This window comes from Pteropus alecto, unplaced genomic scaffold (genome assembly GCF_000325575.1).
Source record: "Pteropus alecto unplaced genomic scaffold, ASM32557v1 scaffold30, whole genome shotgun sequence".
In the NCBI taxonomy this organism is placed as follows: Eukaryota; Metazoa; Chordata; class Mammalia; order Chiroptera; family Pteropodidae; genus Pteropus; species Pteropus alecto.
This window is the reverse complement of record NW_006429782.1, coordinates 3,807,634-3,820,781: the sequence shown is the minus strand read 5'-3', so window position 1 is coordinate 3,820,781 and position 13,148 is coordinate 3,807,634. Positions and strand designations below refer to the sequence as shown.

The 13,148-nt window shown below is 52.9% G+C and overlaps 1 protein-coding gene across 1 annotated transcript in view; it reads right to left on the bottom strand.

Moving 5' to 3' along the window:
* Positions 1-2,260: 2,260 nt before the first annotated feature.
* The window catches only part of ACSBG2 (acyl-CoA synthetase bubblegum family member 2), a 21,496-nt gene continuing 10,608 nt past the window's right edge, over positions 2,261-13,148 (bottom strand). Inside the window, exons 6-12 of the mRNA XM_025043186.1 lie at positions 11,206-11,382; positions 9,230-9,411; positions 8,888-9,121; positions 5,844-6,061; positions 3,731-3,870; positions 3,393-3,639; positions 2,261-2,938 (exon numbers count right to left, since the gene is read on the bottom strand). Of these exons, the coding sequence (XP_024898954.1) occupies positions 2,865-2,938; positions 3,393-3,639; positions 3,731-3,870; positions 5,844-6,061; positions 8,888-9,121; positions 9,230-9,411; positions 11,206-11,382 (1,272 nt within the window). The 3' untranslated portion in view covers positions 2,261-2,864. The remainder of the gene's footprint in view (positions 2,939-3,392; positions 3,640-3,730; positions 3,871-5,843; positions 6,062-8,887; positions 9,122-9,229; positions 9,412-11,205; positions 11,383-13,148) is intronic.

The window sequence follows — 13,148 nt, the reverse complement described above, 5'->3', positions numbered from 1 at the left end:
GGGCGCTCCAATCTGTTCATGGCTTGGACATGTCCGCAAATGGTCACAGGCTCCGGGGGTGTGGGTTTTGGGTTGCAGATAATTCTTAGCAAGCAGGCCAGCTTGCAAACATGGAACCCGCAAAGAGGAGTAATGGGACTTACCTAATAAAAAATGGACACCTGCCAGGTAGATGGGCGGGGCCATAGAACGTGACCAGCGTAAGCCTTACCTGCACCAAGTTAATTTTTTTCACAAGAATGGCTCAATGCATTTCTGACCTACTTCCGATTGTACGTTTCAAAACTAAAAGGGGCCCTGGGCTGCTGCTGGGTGTCCAGGACCTTAAGGGACACGAGGTTCGTCCTCCTGTCTTGATGTGCTGCCCTCACCTGGCCCGGGGGTGTCCCCTCCCCGGCTGCCCCCACCCACACTCTTAGCGGCCAGTGGACCATGGGTTTTCCGCATCCACTTTGCTCTGCCGACACACGGGCCGTTGGGCGAAAGAGCCAAAAACGTCTCTTTTCTTTAAACTGCTGTTATTCTGGACCTTGTGACACCAGCAAAACTCATCCCCGGAGAGGGAATTTGTCAAAGCCCTCGCCGTTGACCAGGACCGACGGTGCTTTGATGGCGACCGCTAACGTGTACCGGGGGCTTTGAGGCGTCCGAGGCCACACTCCGTCTGCCATCGGTGGAACTTCACAGCCACCCTGTGCGAGGGGCGTCTGTTTCCACAGATAAAAACACCCCGAGGCTCAGAAGGTTGAACTCACACACAGCTATAGCCAGAATTTGAGCTGATTTCAGAGTCTGAGCTTCTCAACAAAAGACGAAACGTTTGCGTCTGGCCAACGGCCGGGGCCCAGGACGGGTGGCTTTGGTATCGGGGCCCGGTGTTAGGGTTTCCAGTCTGTCCCCGGGAGGCATGCCGGTTCGGGCCCGGTTCTTAAACTTAGATACTTTTCTCTCTGATGTCTCGGTCGGGCCTCTGGAGAGAACAAAATCCAGTTGGAAGCCACAGCTCAGGCCTGCCTTCTACACCAAGCCGTTCTGCATAGACCTGCCATAAGCGTCCGCTTGGAAGGGATGACGCCGAAGTTCATCGGGACTGAGATCTGCGACACCCTATCACTTCGAAAGGTGTGGCCGGTCCCAGCGGAGCACCGCTTCAATGCACGAGCAATCGATCGATCGTCGATCGTCGAGGGACTGGTCCGGAGGGAAGCCGGCTCCTGAAAGGCAGAGGGGACAGCCCCCGCTCAGCAGGACGCAGCACGGGCCGGTGGGGAGCTCCCGCAGGGGGCCGGAGAGAGGGGAAGCAAGTCACCACCACGCGGGGGCCTTGGGACACTCTCCGAGACCCTGCAGCGGCCACAAAATGAGAATGTTTCTAAATGAACTGATGCATTTATGAGTTAGAAAATCGGACCCCTCAGCACTGTCCAAGGAAAATACTGCGTGACCCACCCGTACACTTTAAAATTTTCCTTTAGCCACAAAGAAGGAACTGATGAAATTGATTGAAATAGTATGTAATTTATGTAACCCAGGATATCCAAACTATTATCATTTCAACATGTAACAAATATTTAAAAATACTGATTAGATACTTTATATTCTGAGCCTTCACAACCCCGTGTGTATTTTCCACATACGCATACCTCGATTCCGATGTGCCACACTGTGGCCGGTGGCTGCCACACCGGCCAGCACAAGCGCGGAGGGCCCATCTCCCAACCCCTCATCGGTGTCTATGGTTTCTCAGGCAACTGCAAAGTGAAATTAGAAATCTTTCACGAGATGCGGAACGATGAATGCGCTGGCTGCTGGGCTGAGGGCCGAAGGTGTGAGGACCTGCACCAGGTAGCAACGGAGGGAAGGAAACGGATGGCGGTGGAGTGACGGACGGGCTGTGCCGCGTCCCCTCCCCCGGGGCCGCATGCTGAAGTCCTGACCCCACCCCGTGCCGCAGAACACGAAGGACTTAGAGACACGGATCTCTGCAGAGGCGATCACGTTGAAATGAGGTCCGGAGGGTGGGCCTGGCCGGTATGACCTGTGTCCTTATAAAAGGGCGAAATGTGGACACAGAGAAGATGGCATCCAAGACTTGATCTCAGACTTCCAGCCTCAGAACCGCAAGAAAAAGCTTTCCTGGCGTCCGAGCCCCCGGCCCTGGCCATGTCGTCTGAGCCCCTGGCCCGTGGCCTTGTGCTACCACAGCCCCCGTAAACGCATACGCATATGCTGTCTGGGGCGTCAAGAGAAAGACGCGACCGCCACAGGGTTACAGGTGGCCCCAAGGATGACTGACGATGTGACGGCGCGTTCTCTCTCTGCCTGCACCACGTCTAGTGACTCGCAGTGTCACGGGGGCTCCCTAAGGACAAGACTTGGGGGGGAAGGAGGGCTGGGCAGGAACACAAGTCTCCGTCCCTTGCCGTCTGTGACGGGCCACCACGCTTCATTCCTGGGGTTCCTGGCAGGTAGTGCTCCCCTCAGCCAAGTTTCTGGCAAGCGGCTTTCTCCAGAGAGGCCACAGTGAAACATCTGGGCGTCTAACGAACAGCTCTGGTCCTGGAGGGGAAGATTGCTCTGCTCCCTCTCAGCGACAAGTGGAAAAGGCCAGAATAACAGCTAACGATGTGGGCGGCCGACCACGAAGGAGCCCGCGTGCCCTGCGCGACCCTGGCAGAGACAGCGAGAGCCGAGGCCGGACACTACCCAGGACCACGGTGACCGAAGGCGTGCGCACGTGTGCGCGTGGCTGCCACAGCTCTGCTCGCGGACCTACCTGCCACACGAGGGACCGCCTGGGCTGGACTCGCTCGAGGCGCGGCCGGTCTCACCAGCAGGGCAGCCGAGAGTGGCTCGCAGTGAAGTCACTGGTAGAAGTTTTCAATTTGCTTTTTGTATTTCTGGATTATGAAGTATCTCTTCATCTTTGTCGTTGGACCTGTCAAGAAAGGAGAAACGAGTCCGGTTGTGGAGATCAACTGCAAGGCCGCATCCCCGTGTGTGACCAGGCGACAGGCTCCCACGGCTGGGCCGGGGCCCACTTCCTGGGTGCACCGCCTTTCCTCGGTGGGGAGGAGTAAGTGCCAGGAGAGTCGGAGGAGAGGGAGCCACAGGGCCATGGTCAGGAGCTGGGCTTTGATCCCCGGGCGGAGGGGCTGTCCCAGCAGAGCCCAGGGGAGAAGGGACGTTGTGGGTGTCCGTGTGCATGTGCTTGGGGAGAGCCTGGCACCAGGCGGCTGGAGGTGGCAGCGTCCCTCTCCCGATCCCCAGCTGGTCCCGCAGACCCTCTGACCCCCAGAAAAGGGCATGACTCCTCAGAGCCCACGTGGCCCTGGACACTAGCCAGGGACCAGCCTCCAAGTGCCAAGGCCACTGGCTCTCCCACCACTCACCCAGCTCTCCACCCCAGATGGAAAAGTCCTTCTCCAAGATGACCCACTTCTGAACCCTGTGTGCGCCGGAGTTGGCCTCCTGGTTCGCAGCATCGATGCCCCTCTGGATGGCCGCGTAGACCCGGAGGTCGTGCTGCCCCACGATCTCAGTCACGGTGGTCGCCTGGCTGCCCACGCTCTGGCAGAACTTGATGGCCTCCGAGTTCAGTTTGTCCAACGGCTCTCCGGTTATCGAGTCCATCTCACACTGCCCCGGGACACCCCTGTCACCACACCGACACGCACGTGTGCCCCGGCCAGCCCCGAGGACCCGCGGGGTGCGCCGTGGACCCCATTACCTTCAGCGTCAGCAGGATACTCAGAAACTTCGCCTTATCTCCCACCAACATGGCGTGACTGAGGATGGGGATCTTCTTCTTAATCATGTTCTCGATGGGGCCAGGGGACACGTTCTCACCGCTGGCTGTGATGATGATTTCTGGAATAAAACCCGGCTTGGGGTGGGTTCGACTACGATAAGACGAAACCTCTGCCTTCCCGAGGATCAGAGGGGAGAGATGTCGGCATGGACAACCACTCACTTAGAAAATCCCAGAAGCGGAGGAGGACTCCCGCCCATGGCCAGGACTCCCACCGCGCCCTTCGCCAAGCCACAGACCCAGAGTCACCGGCGCATTCCACCAGCACAGTGTCTTATCAGCTCGGTCCCCCACGCCCCGGTCCAGGCCCTCCAATACGCCTTGCTCGGAAAATAGTGACATGCTTCTGGCCACACCCTCTCTCTCTGTCCCCTGATTTTCCATCACTTGTTAACCCCAAAAGAACCTAAGTCCAGAGTTACTCTGAAATTATGTGTCCCATCCTTAATTTTGGCACAGTCTAAAAAAATTGTATCGCTTTCTCCTCCCAGCCTCTAAAATTCTCTAAGAGCTCCTCCTGCTGCCCCAGGCACATTCTTCACTTGTCCTTTCCTCCCGAGACGCTTGCCACTTCCTGTCCCATCCACCCAGACTCTCTCCATCTCATCCCGTGATCTTGCCGTCACCTTTCCTGAGGTGGTCATAGCCACAGTAATGATATGATCACCTAATGGACATCCGTGGCGTTCTCTGCCCAGCGACTCCCGCTTTGAATAAACGCCCCCTGGCGTTTCCTTAGGGAGCTACTCTCCATCTGTATGTGCTTTGGGCAGGTGGACTGCAGGGTGAGCATGTGACCAAGTCTGACCAATCGGCACATTCCGTCTTCAACCCCTGGCTGTGGACCAGTACTGGTACCGGTCAGTGGCCCGTTAGGAACCGGGCCGCGCAGCAGGAGGTGAGCGGCGGGCCAGCGAAGCTTCCTCTGTATCTGCAGCCGCTCCCCAGCGCCGGCATCACCGCCTCAGCTCCGCCTCAGATCCTCAGGCGTTAGATTCTCACAGGAGCACCGGTCCCTGGTGCCACAGAGGTTGGGGACCGCTGACCTACAGTGATTCATTCTGAGATGAGACTCAATGAGGGAGGGCCAAGACCAAAGCTTGTGCTGAAACTATCAGGAACAACATGCTCTTTCCCCTGGGAGTCAGGGGAAGCCTAGACCGTTGGCGGCCACCTTGTCACCAACTGGGAAAAGCCTCTTTGAGAACGGCTCCAACACAGGAGAGAGCTCATGAAGAGAAGGTTAAAGAGGCTCCTCCCGCCGTCGCTTTGGCCTAAAGCAAGACCGCTGGGACCTCACAGTTTGTGAAACCAGTTTCCGTTGTTCACTCAAACCTGTTTCAGAAGGGCTTCCCGTTGCTTACCACGGAAATAACGCTGACGTGGCCCCCTTATCGAATAGTTACTCCCTCTGTCGGGCTCAGCGCCAGACGTTCTGTCTGCTTCGGAGGGGGCAGCCTGTAGCCAAATTCAGGCTTCTGCTTGTTTTCGTGTGGCCGCAAGCCCAAACTGGTCTTTACATTTTAAGTGGTTGGAAGGAAGCCCAAAGAATAATAATATTTGCGACACATGAAAATCACGTGACCCTCATACTGGCACACGGCGACATCTACCCATCCAGGCGTCGTCTGCGGCTGCTTTTACTACAACTGCCCAGCGAGTAACCATGGCCGAGAACACATGTCCTCGAACCCGAAGGTGTTTGCGGTCGGGCCCTTCGCAGAAGCCGGCGGGCCCTGTTCCACGCCCTTCCACTTCATCCGCATTTAGTCGTGCAATCTGCAGACTGTCGTCCGCAGGTTGCAGCGGAGGAACCGGGTTTTGGTGTTGGGATGGCTGTCTTCCCACCCATCCTGCTGAGGGCCGAATGCTGAGCCCGAGGACAAGCCAGGCTGTGCGGACCAGGGTGACCGTACCCCGGGGCTGGGCCCCCAGGCCGGGAGCCGCGGGCTTGCGCCCGTGCACGTGCACCCGGCCCTTAAGTGTTCCACCCGCTGGCTCGCAGGAGGCCGGCAGAGCCCAGTCCCCGTACCTTTGACACGGCCAGAGATGAAGAGGAAACCCTGGCTGTCCATGTGGCCCAAGTCCCCGCTGTGCAGCCAGCCTTGCTCGTCGATGACCTCCATGGTATCCTGCTCCCTTTCCAGGTAGCCCATGAACACGTGCCGGCCCCAGAGGCACACCTCCCCGGTGCCGTCGCTGTTCTGCTGGTACAGCATATTTTTACACCCACTTAGGATTTTTCCGCAGCTGCCAAGGAACGGGAGAGGGGACACCGAGGCTCAGAGAGACAAAGTCTCCCGCACAGGTCGGCCTGGGTCTGTGGCCCGGGCTCCTGACACTGCGTCTGCTCCTTCCACCCTCTCTGGGACCCGGGCCATGCGGAGGTGTTTGCCGAATGGAGGGGCCAGTGAACCGGGACACCCAGCAGAGTTGCAGGCTTCAAGTTTGACATCAGTCGGAGAAGGACATAGTGCCTCTGGCTTAAGAAGTGCACAACCCCTCATCTTTTAGAAAACAGACAGATAAACCTACACGCAGTGACCAGGAAAGGCTGATTTTTAAGTAAGACAACCAACCGCGATCTCTCTAGATGTTAAAGTTACTTCCTTAAGATGGAATAGCACTACCTGAAATCCGCATTCTTACAAGACCTCTTTTCCTAGAGACAGCATTTGGGAGGGAGGTTTTAGGAGGCAGAAAAGAAAGTATTTTCTTATTGCTTGGATGAGATCTCTTCCATCAGAACTTAGATGGGCCAGTGGTTTCAGGGCTAATTGTAGGGATTCCCGCAGTTAGCGAGAGGAAGGAGGCACGCTTAAGAAGCTCAGAACTTCCAAGGAGCCTCTCGATGACTTCCCCATCGAAGGCCTTTCTAGGAACCCAGAGGGTATAAAGGAAAGATTGATACACTCAGCCATGTAAAGATAAAAATACTTCCGCATAGCAAAGACACTTTGACCAAAACCAAACACCAATGATAAACCTAAGGGTAAACTATTTGTGACTCATTTCAAAAACAAAGGGCTGATTTTCCTAATATGTAAAGAGTGCCACCAAACCAATAATAAAGGGACCGATAATCTAGTTTTTAAAAAGGGTGGGAGATGTGGACAGATCAAAGAGAAAGAAATACAAATGGTTTTTAAATGCATGGAAGGATTTTTTTCAACTTCGGTTATTATAAAGGAATGTCTCCGAAAGCTGTCATAGAACACCACTTCCCACCAATGGGTTCAGCCACATATACGGTGTACATACAAAGCATTCCCTTGAGCGTTGTTTGTGGTCACAAACGATGGATCAAAAAAGCCCTAAATATCCGACAAGAGACAGCTCGAATAAATTATAATATATCCACCCCGTGGAATATTATGCAGCTGTTAAAAATGAAACAGCTGTTCGCACTCACAGGGAACATTCTCTGCAAGAATTCCTTACTAACCAAACCTGCTTGAGCCTGAGCTTGGGTGGTGGGAGTCGAGGCTGAGTGCAAGTTTGTATTACAAACCCAGACAGTGAAGGATATTATGTCATCTGAGTTTTTTCGGTTCCTGAGCTCCAGATAGCAAGTAATAAATAGTTCAGAGAGAATGACTTTTATGTCTATTTTTACACGGGAAATGCCCTCGCTTGGGATAAGAGCACCGCTTACGCCAGGTTAATTTAAGAGAACGCGATGTGCCCATTTTGCCTGTCGAGGGTGCTGTGGGTTGGACTGTGTCCGCCCCCACCCCATTCATGCTTCGTCGTCCTAACTCCCGGGACGTCAGAATGCGAGCTTATTTGGAAACAGGGTCACTGCACGTGTAATTGGTTACATTAAGACGAGGTCTTAATTTAAGACCCAAAGCCAGTATGACTGGAGTCCTCCTAGGAGAGGGGAGATGTGGGCACAGACACACAGGGCACAGGGAGGACAGCACGAGAAGACGAAGGCAACGATCAGGGTGATGCTCCTACAAGCCAGGGGCCGCCAGAGAGTGCCAGCAGCCCCGGGGGCTGGGAGAGGGGCCTGCGGTGAGCATGTCCCTGTGCCAGGCTCTGCGATAAGCGATTTCCATCGGATGCTCCTAGATACCCCTCTCACCGGTTCAGAAGGAACCACCCGGCCAACACCCTGATCTCGGACTTCTAGTCCCCAGAATTGTGAGGAAATAAATTTCTGTCGTCCAGCGTGCGGCACTGTGCTACCGCAGCCCCAGCGAAGTGGGCCAGAACGGGGAGATGGGGAGCAGGCGGGAGGGCACCTCCACCTCACCACGTCATCCCTTCTGATTTGTTTTTGAAATGTGCATTGAAAAAAAAAAAGAGTGAAAGATACAGGCTGGAATTTTTACCTTTCCTCAAGGGTTGGGACAGTGTCACTTCTCTTTAGGGAAGGACCACTCTTTGGTTTTGGAAAAACGCCTGTGGACATTCGATCTGGCGGAAAACGGGCCTCAGCTGGTTTTACGGAGTGGAGAGGGAGAGGCGCTAAGGCGAAGGGAAAGGCAGCGATGATTTTGCCGGATCAGGAAGGTTGAACTGGGTTTTTGCTGAGTTCAGAGGCATTCGGAACCTGGCCAAGCATGAGTGACAAGCCAGACTTGCAACGTGGCAGCAGGGAAGGGGTCAGAGAGAGAGACGACCGGCAGGCTCAGTCTCAGAGTGGAACCTGCGTTTGGTGTTCTTACTGTTTCAGTATCATGGGGTTCAATCCCGCAGCCTGGGGTGAGCGGAGCTTGGGAGAAGCCAGAGAGGGCCTGTGGCGTGTCTGAGATGGAGCATCGCGGAGATGAAGGGTCTGAGGTCCCAGGAAGTGAACCTGGGGTGGGCAGGCCAGGGTGGGCTGTCTGCAGGCAATCAGGGGCGGCCACGGAAAGTTCTGAGAACCCTTCCCCGTCGGCAGATTCCCCAACAAGCCAGGGCTTCCCGCGGTCATGAGGATTTGGGGCTCGGGGGCTGGAGAACAGGGATCATTCTGGTGCCACCAAGTCAAGATTCACCTCGGACCGAGGCCCGCCCACCTTCCTGTCTTCCTCCCCTGGGCACCGTGTCTCTGGAGGACCGGGGGTCTGTCCAGGAGGTTAGTACCTTAGGATCCTGTAGTTTTCCCAGCTGTGTGCCGTGTGAGGTCCTGAGCTTTCGCTTAAACCGTACATCTCACCCACAGGGATGTCCAGGCTCAGAAAGAACTCGGAGGTGTCTGGGCCGAGGAACCCGGCCCCGCTCATGAGAAAGCGGCAGCGTTCGAGGCCCAGGGCGCTCCTGACTTTGCTGAACACGAGCGCCTTCGCTAACTGGTAGGTCACGGGGGTCTCGTATATCCTGTGAACAGCGCCAGGGAGGGCTCTGTGACCATGGGCCCCAGGCGGAGAAGGCTGAGCCCCTTACCCACTGCCCTCCCTGCCCGGCCCCGCTGCACCCTCCACCTACCCCAGCATCTTTTTTTTATTGATCTTTAAGCCAATAGCTCTTGCCCATGAAAACACCTTCTTCTTCAACTGCGAGTCTCTGGTGCCATTTTCCTTTATCCTCTCTTGCATCTTCTCCCAAATTCGGGGCACCCCCAAAAAGATGGTAGGCTTTACCTCCTGCAGAGTATCGACCAAGGTGCCCTGCATGGGACAGAGCCTTGTTAGCCACCCCTTCTACCTTCCAAAGCCCCGAGATGTTCATCTCTCCCAGCCACCCAGCTCAGCCCAGGAGAACCTTCTCCTGGCCAATTGAGACAGATGTAAGGTTCTCCCCCACAAAATCGATCTCTAGGTTTAATGCAATCCCAATCAAAATTCAGACAGGCTCGTTTATACAAACTGACGAGATGATCTTGCATTTTATATGGAAATACAGAGGGCCTAGAACAGTCAAAGCGATTTTGGAAAAGAACAAAATAGGAAGAATTACTACCTGGTTTTGAAATTTATTATAAAGTAGGGTGATCAACCATCCTGGTTTGCCCAGAACTGAAGGAGTTCCTGGAATGCCGGATTTTCAGTTATAAAACTGGGAAAGTCTCAGGCAAACTGGGACAAAGTAGTCATCCTACCATAAACCAGAAAACCCAAGTCAGTGTGGTTTCGGCATAAGGACAGACGCATAGATCAACGGAATGGAATAGAAACCCAGAGATGGCTCTTAGCATTTGTGATCAACTGATTCAATAAAAGTGCAAACTGACTGGCGAAAGGCCATCCACATCCAAAAAACTAGAGGTTAAAATAAGAGCTCAGCTTAGAGACTTCCTTCTTGCCAAACACAAAAAGAAACTCAAAATGAATCACAGACCTAAATGTAAGAGCTAAAACGAAAAGCCTTCTTGAAGAACACAGAAGAAATCTCCATGAGCTTGGACAAAAATTTCTTTCTTATGACACCAAAGGCATGAAAGAAAAAAATAATAAGTTGTACTTTATCAGAGTCAAAACGAAAAGACAAGCCTCAGAGCTGGGAGAAAGTGTTTGCAAATCATATACTTGATAAAGGATTTATATCCAGAATGAATAAAGAACCCTTAAAACGCCACAAGATACGCAACCACATTTTTAAATGGGCAAAAGATTCGAACAGACATTTTCCCAGAGAAGACACACGAATGGCCAATAAGCGAATGAAAACTTGCTCACGATGATTAGTCATTAGGGAAATGACAATTACAATGACTTCACATCCGCCAGGATGGCAAATGGTCACGACAATAATAATAATGAAACGATGATGTGTGAGTGACGGGGAGGAGAAATGAGAACTCTCATGCGCTTCTGGTGGCAACGTGAAACGGTGCAGCCACTTTGGAAGACAGTCAGTGAATGTATATATATCCATTATGTATTTAGCCAGAAAGGAAAGCATCGAGTGGCTACTACATCTCAGACGCTGAGCTTTGGGGACGTGAGAAGGTCTATGGAGAAATTTAAGCAGAGAACTAAATGACAGAGAGTCCTCAGCCACACAAAAACAGGAGAAGGAACCTTCTAGAAGGAATTACAAAGGCCCTCAGACAGCCTGTTGGATAGAGTGTGGAAGGCAGAGTAATGGCCCCCTGCCCCCAAGATGTCCTTCTTCTAACTTCCTGAATTGTTATCTTTTATGGCAGCAGGGACTTTGCAGATGTGATTAAGTTAAGGATCTTGAGATGGGTTGTTTTTTTTTTTGGAGCTTTTCGGAGTTGGGAATACTGACTTCAAAACCCCCACACACACACATGCACACGCACACACATTCTGCTTTCAATACCATTCACATCATAGTCTTGCGTTTTTCAGTGTACAGTCTACACACATGGATTCCCCAACTCGGGTAAAGATAATCCTGAATGCATGCGATCCGCTGTTGCCGGTGCTGCTAAGTGGAGCATGACAGGGACAGAAGGGAGCCCTGGGAAGTGCCCTCGCCGCTGCCCTTGGCCTCACCTTGAGAGCATCTGGTTGAGCGAAGTACATGACGGCCCCGATCTTCATGTGCACCCAGACATCCAGCATCTGGGCCGCAATGTGGCTGAGGGGGAGGTAGCTGACCAACACCTCCTGCTTTTCTCGGGCGTGAGAGAAGCCGCAGTCCCTGGACACCGCCCCGGCCGTCCACGTGATCTGGAACACAAGCGGGGGGCTGTGACCCAGGGCGCCTCATCCTCAAGGGGGGGCTGTCCTTTAACGAACGCGACGAAGAGTCAACAATTAGCATATTAATGTTTTTCTTTCTCCAGTGCATACGATGATGTAAAGTTTTAGCGCATCCATAGCTTTACAATCTGTATCTCTCACCGGTTCATACCTCTGGCGAGCAGTCTGGGGCCTCTGTGCGGTTCCTCCGACATCAGGCAGGGCCCGGCCCCAGGGCCTTTGCATTGGCTGTTCCCTCTGCGTGGAACGCCATTCCTTCACCTTGCCCCGTGACCGACTCTTCCTCGCATGTTCAATTTCTGCTTAAATGTCGCTGCCGCAGAAAGACTGTCTCATGCCACCAAACCGAAGTTTCCCCCGTCTAATTCTCCGGGTATCACTCACCACAACCCCAATGGTTTTATTTTATTTCAGATAATTTTTTTCTTTATTCTCATCCTTGTACCTCAACCTGTTCTCTGTATCTACGGTTCTAGTTCTGTTTTGTTTTATTCACCCATTTTTTTTTTAGATTCCACATATAAGTGAAATCCTATGGTATTTGTCTGTCTCTGTCTGACTTATCTCACAGAGCATAATACCCTTAGGCCCACCCACGTCGTCACAAAGAATGACAAGATTTCATTCTTTTTTATGGCTGACTGATGTTACATATATGAACCACATCTTCTTTCTCCGTTCCCCTATCGGTGGACACCTAGGTTGCTTCCATATCTTGTCTATTTTCAGCAATGCTGCAATGAACATAGGGGTGCATGTATCTTTGCAAGTGGGTGTTTTTGTTTTCTTTGGATTTGTCCAGAGTGGAATTCCTGGGTCCCATGGCAGTTCTAATTTTCATTTTTTGTGGAACCTCCATACTGTTCTCCATAGCAGTTGCACCAATTTGCAATCCCACCAAAAGTGCATGAGGGTTCCCTTTTCTCCACATCCTTGCCAACACTTGTGTTTTGATTTATTGGTGGTGGCCATTCTGACAGGTATTATCTGTCACAGGAGGTGGTGTCTCATGGTGGTTTTGATTTGCATTTCCCCGATGATTAGTGATGTTGCGCACCTTTTCGGGTGTCTGTTGATCGTCTGCAAGTCCTCTTTGGAGAATGAACGGTTTTACTTGTTCATTCCCTCTCGGTCTCTCCAAGGGCCATGATCGAGTCAGTTTTGTTGAACGCTATATCCCCAGCACATAGTACGCGTTCAATAAGTTTGTCGAATGAATGAATGAATGAATGAATGAAGAAATAAAAGGGAGTAGGGGCAGTAACGGATACAAAGGACCTGGCCCATAGTAAGCCTTCTGGATTAGTCCCGCTTCTGCCTCTGGGCCTCGGGGTGGAGGGCCGTCAGCACCGTCCCTCGTGGCTATGCTCCAAGGTGCCCTGCGCCCTCTCGTTGAGGGAAGGGGCTCGGCGTGTGTAGACCTGATGTGCAGCAGTGTAGACGCTCTTGGGTTCAGACCCCGGCGCGGGTACTTCTTTGTTCTATGACCTTGAGCAGGTCATCTCCCCTCCCTGAGCCTCAGTTTCCCCATCTGTGAAGGCATTAATGATACAACTTACGTCGTGGGGTTTGTGAGGGGTTGACATGTGTTCGTCTCAGTGTGGTACAGAGTTAGCGCTCTATAAACGGGAGAAACGTCGAGCTGTTGATAGACGTTGGGAATATCGGACTGGCTCTCGCTTCTTGCAAAAGAGGGTGACGGCTTACAAAGCAGCAGTAGCTAACACCGCCGG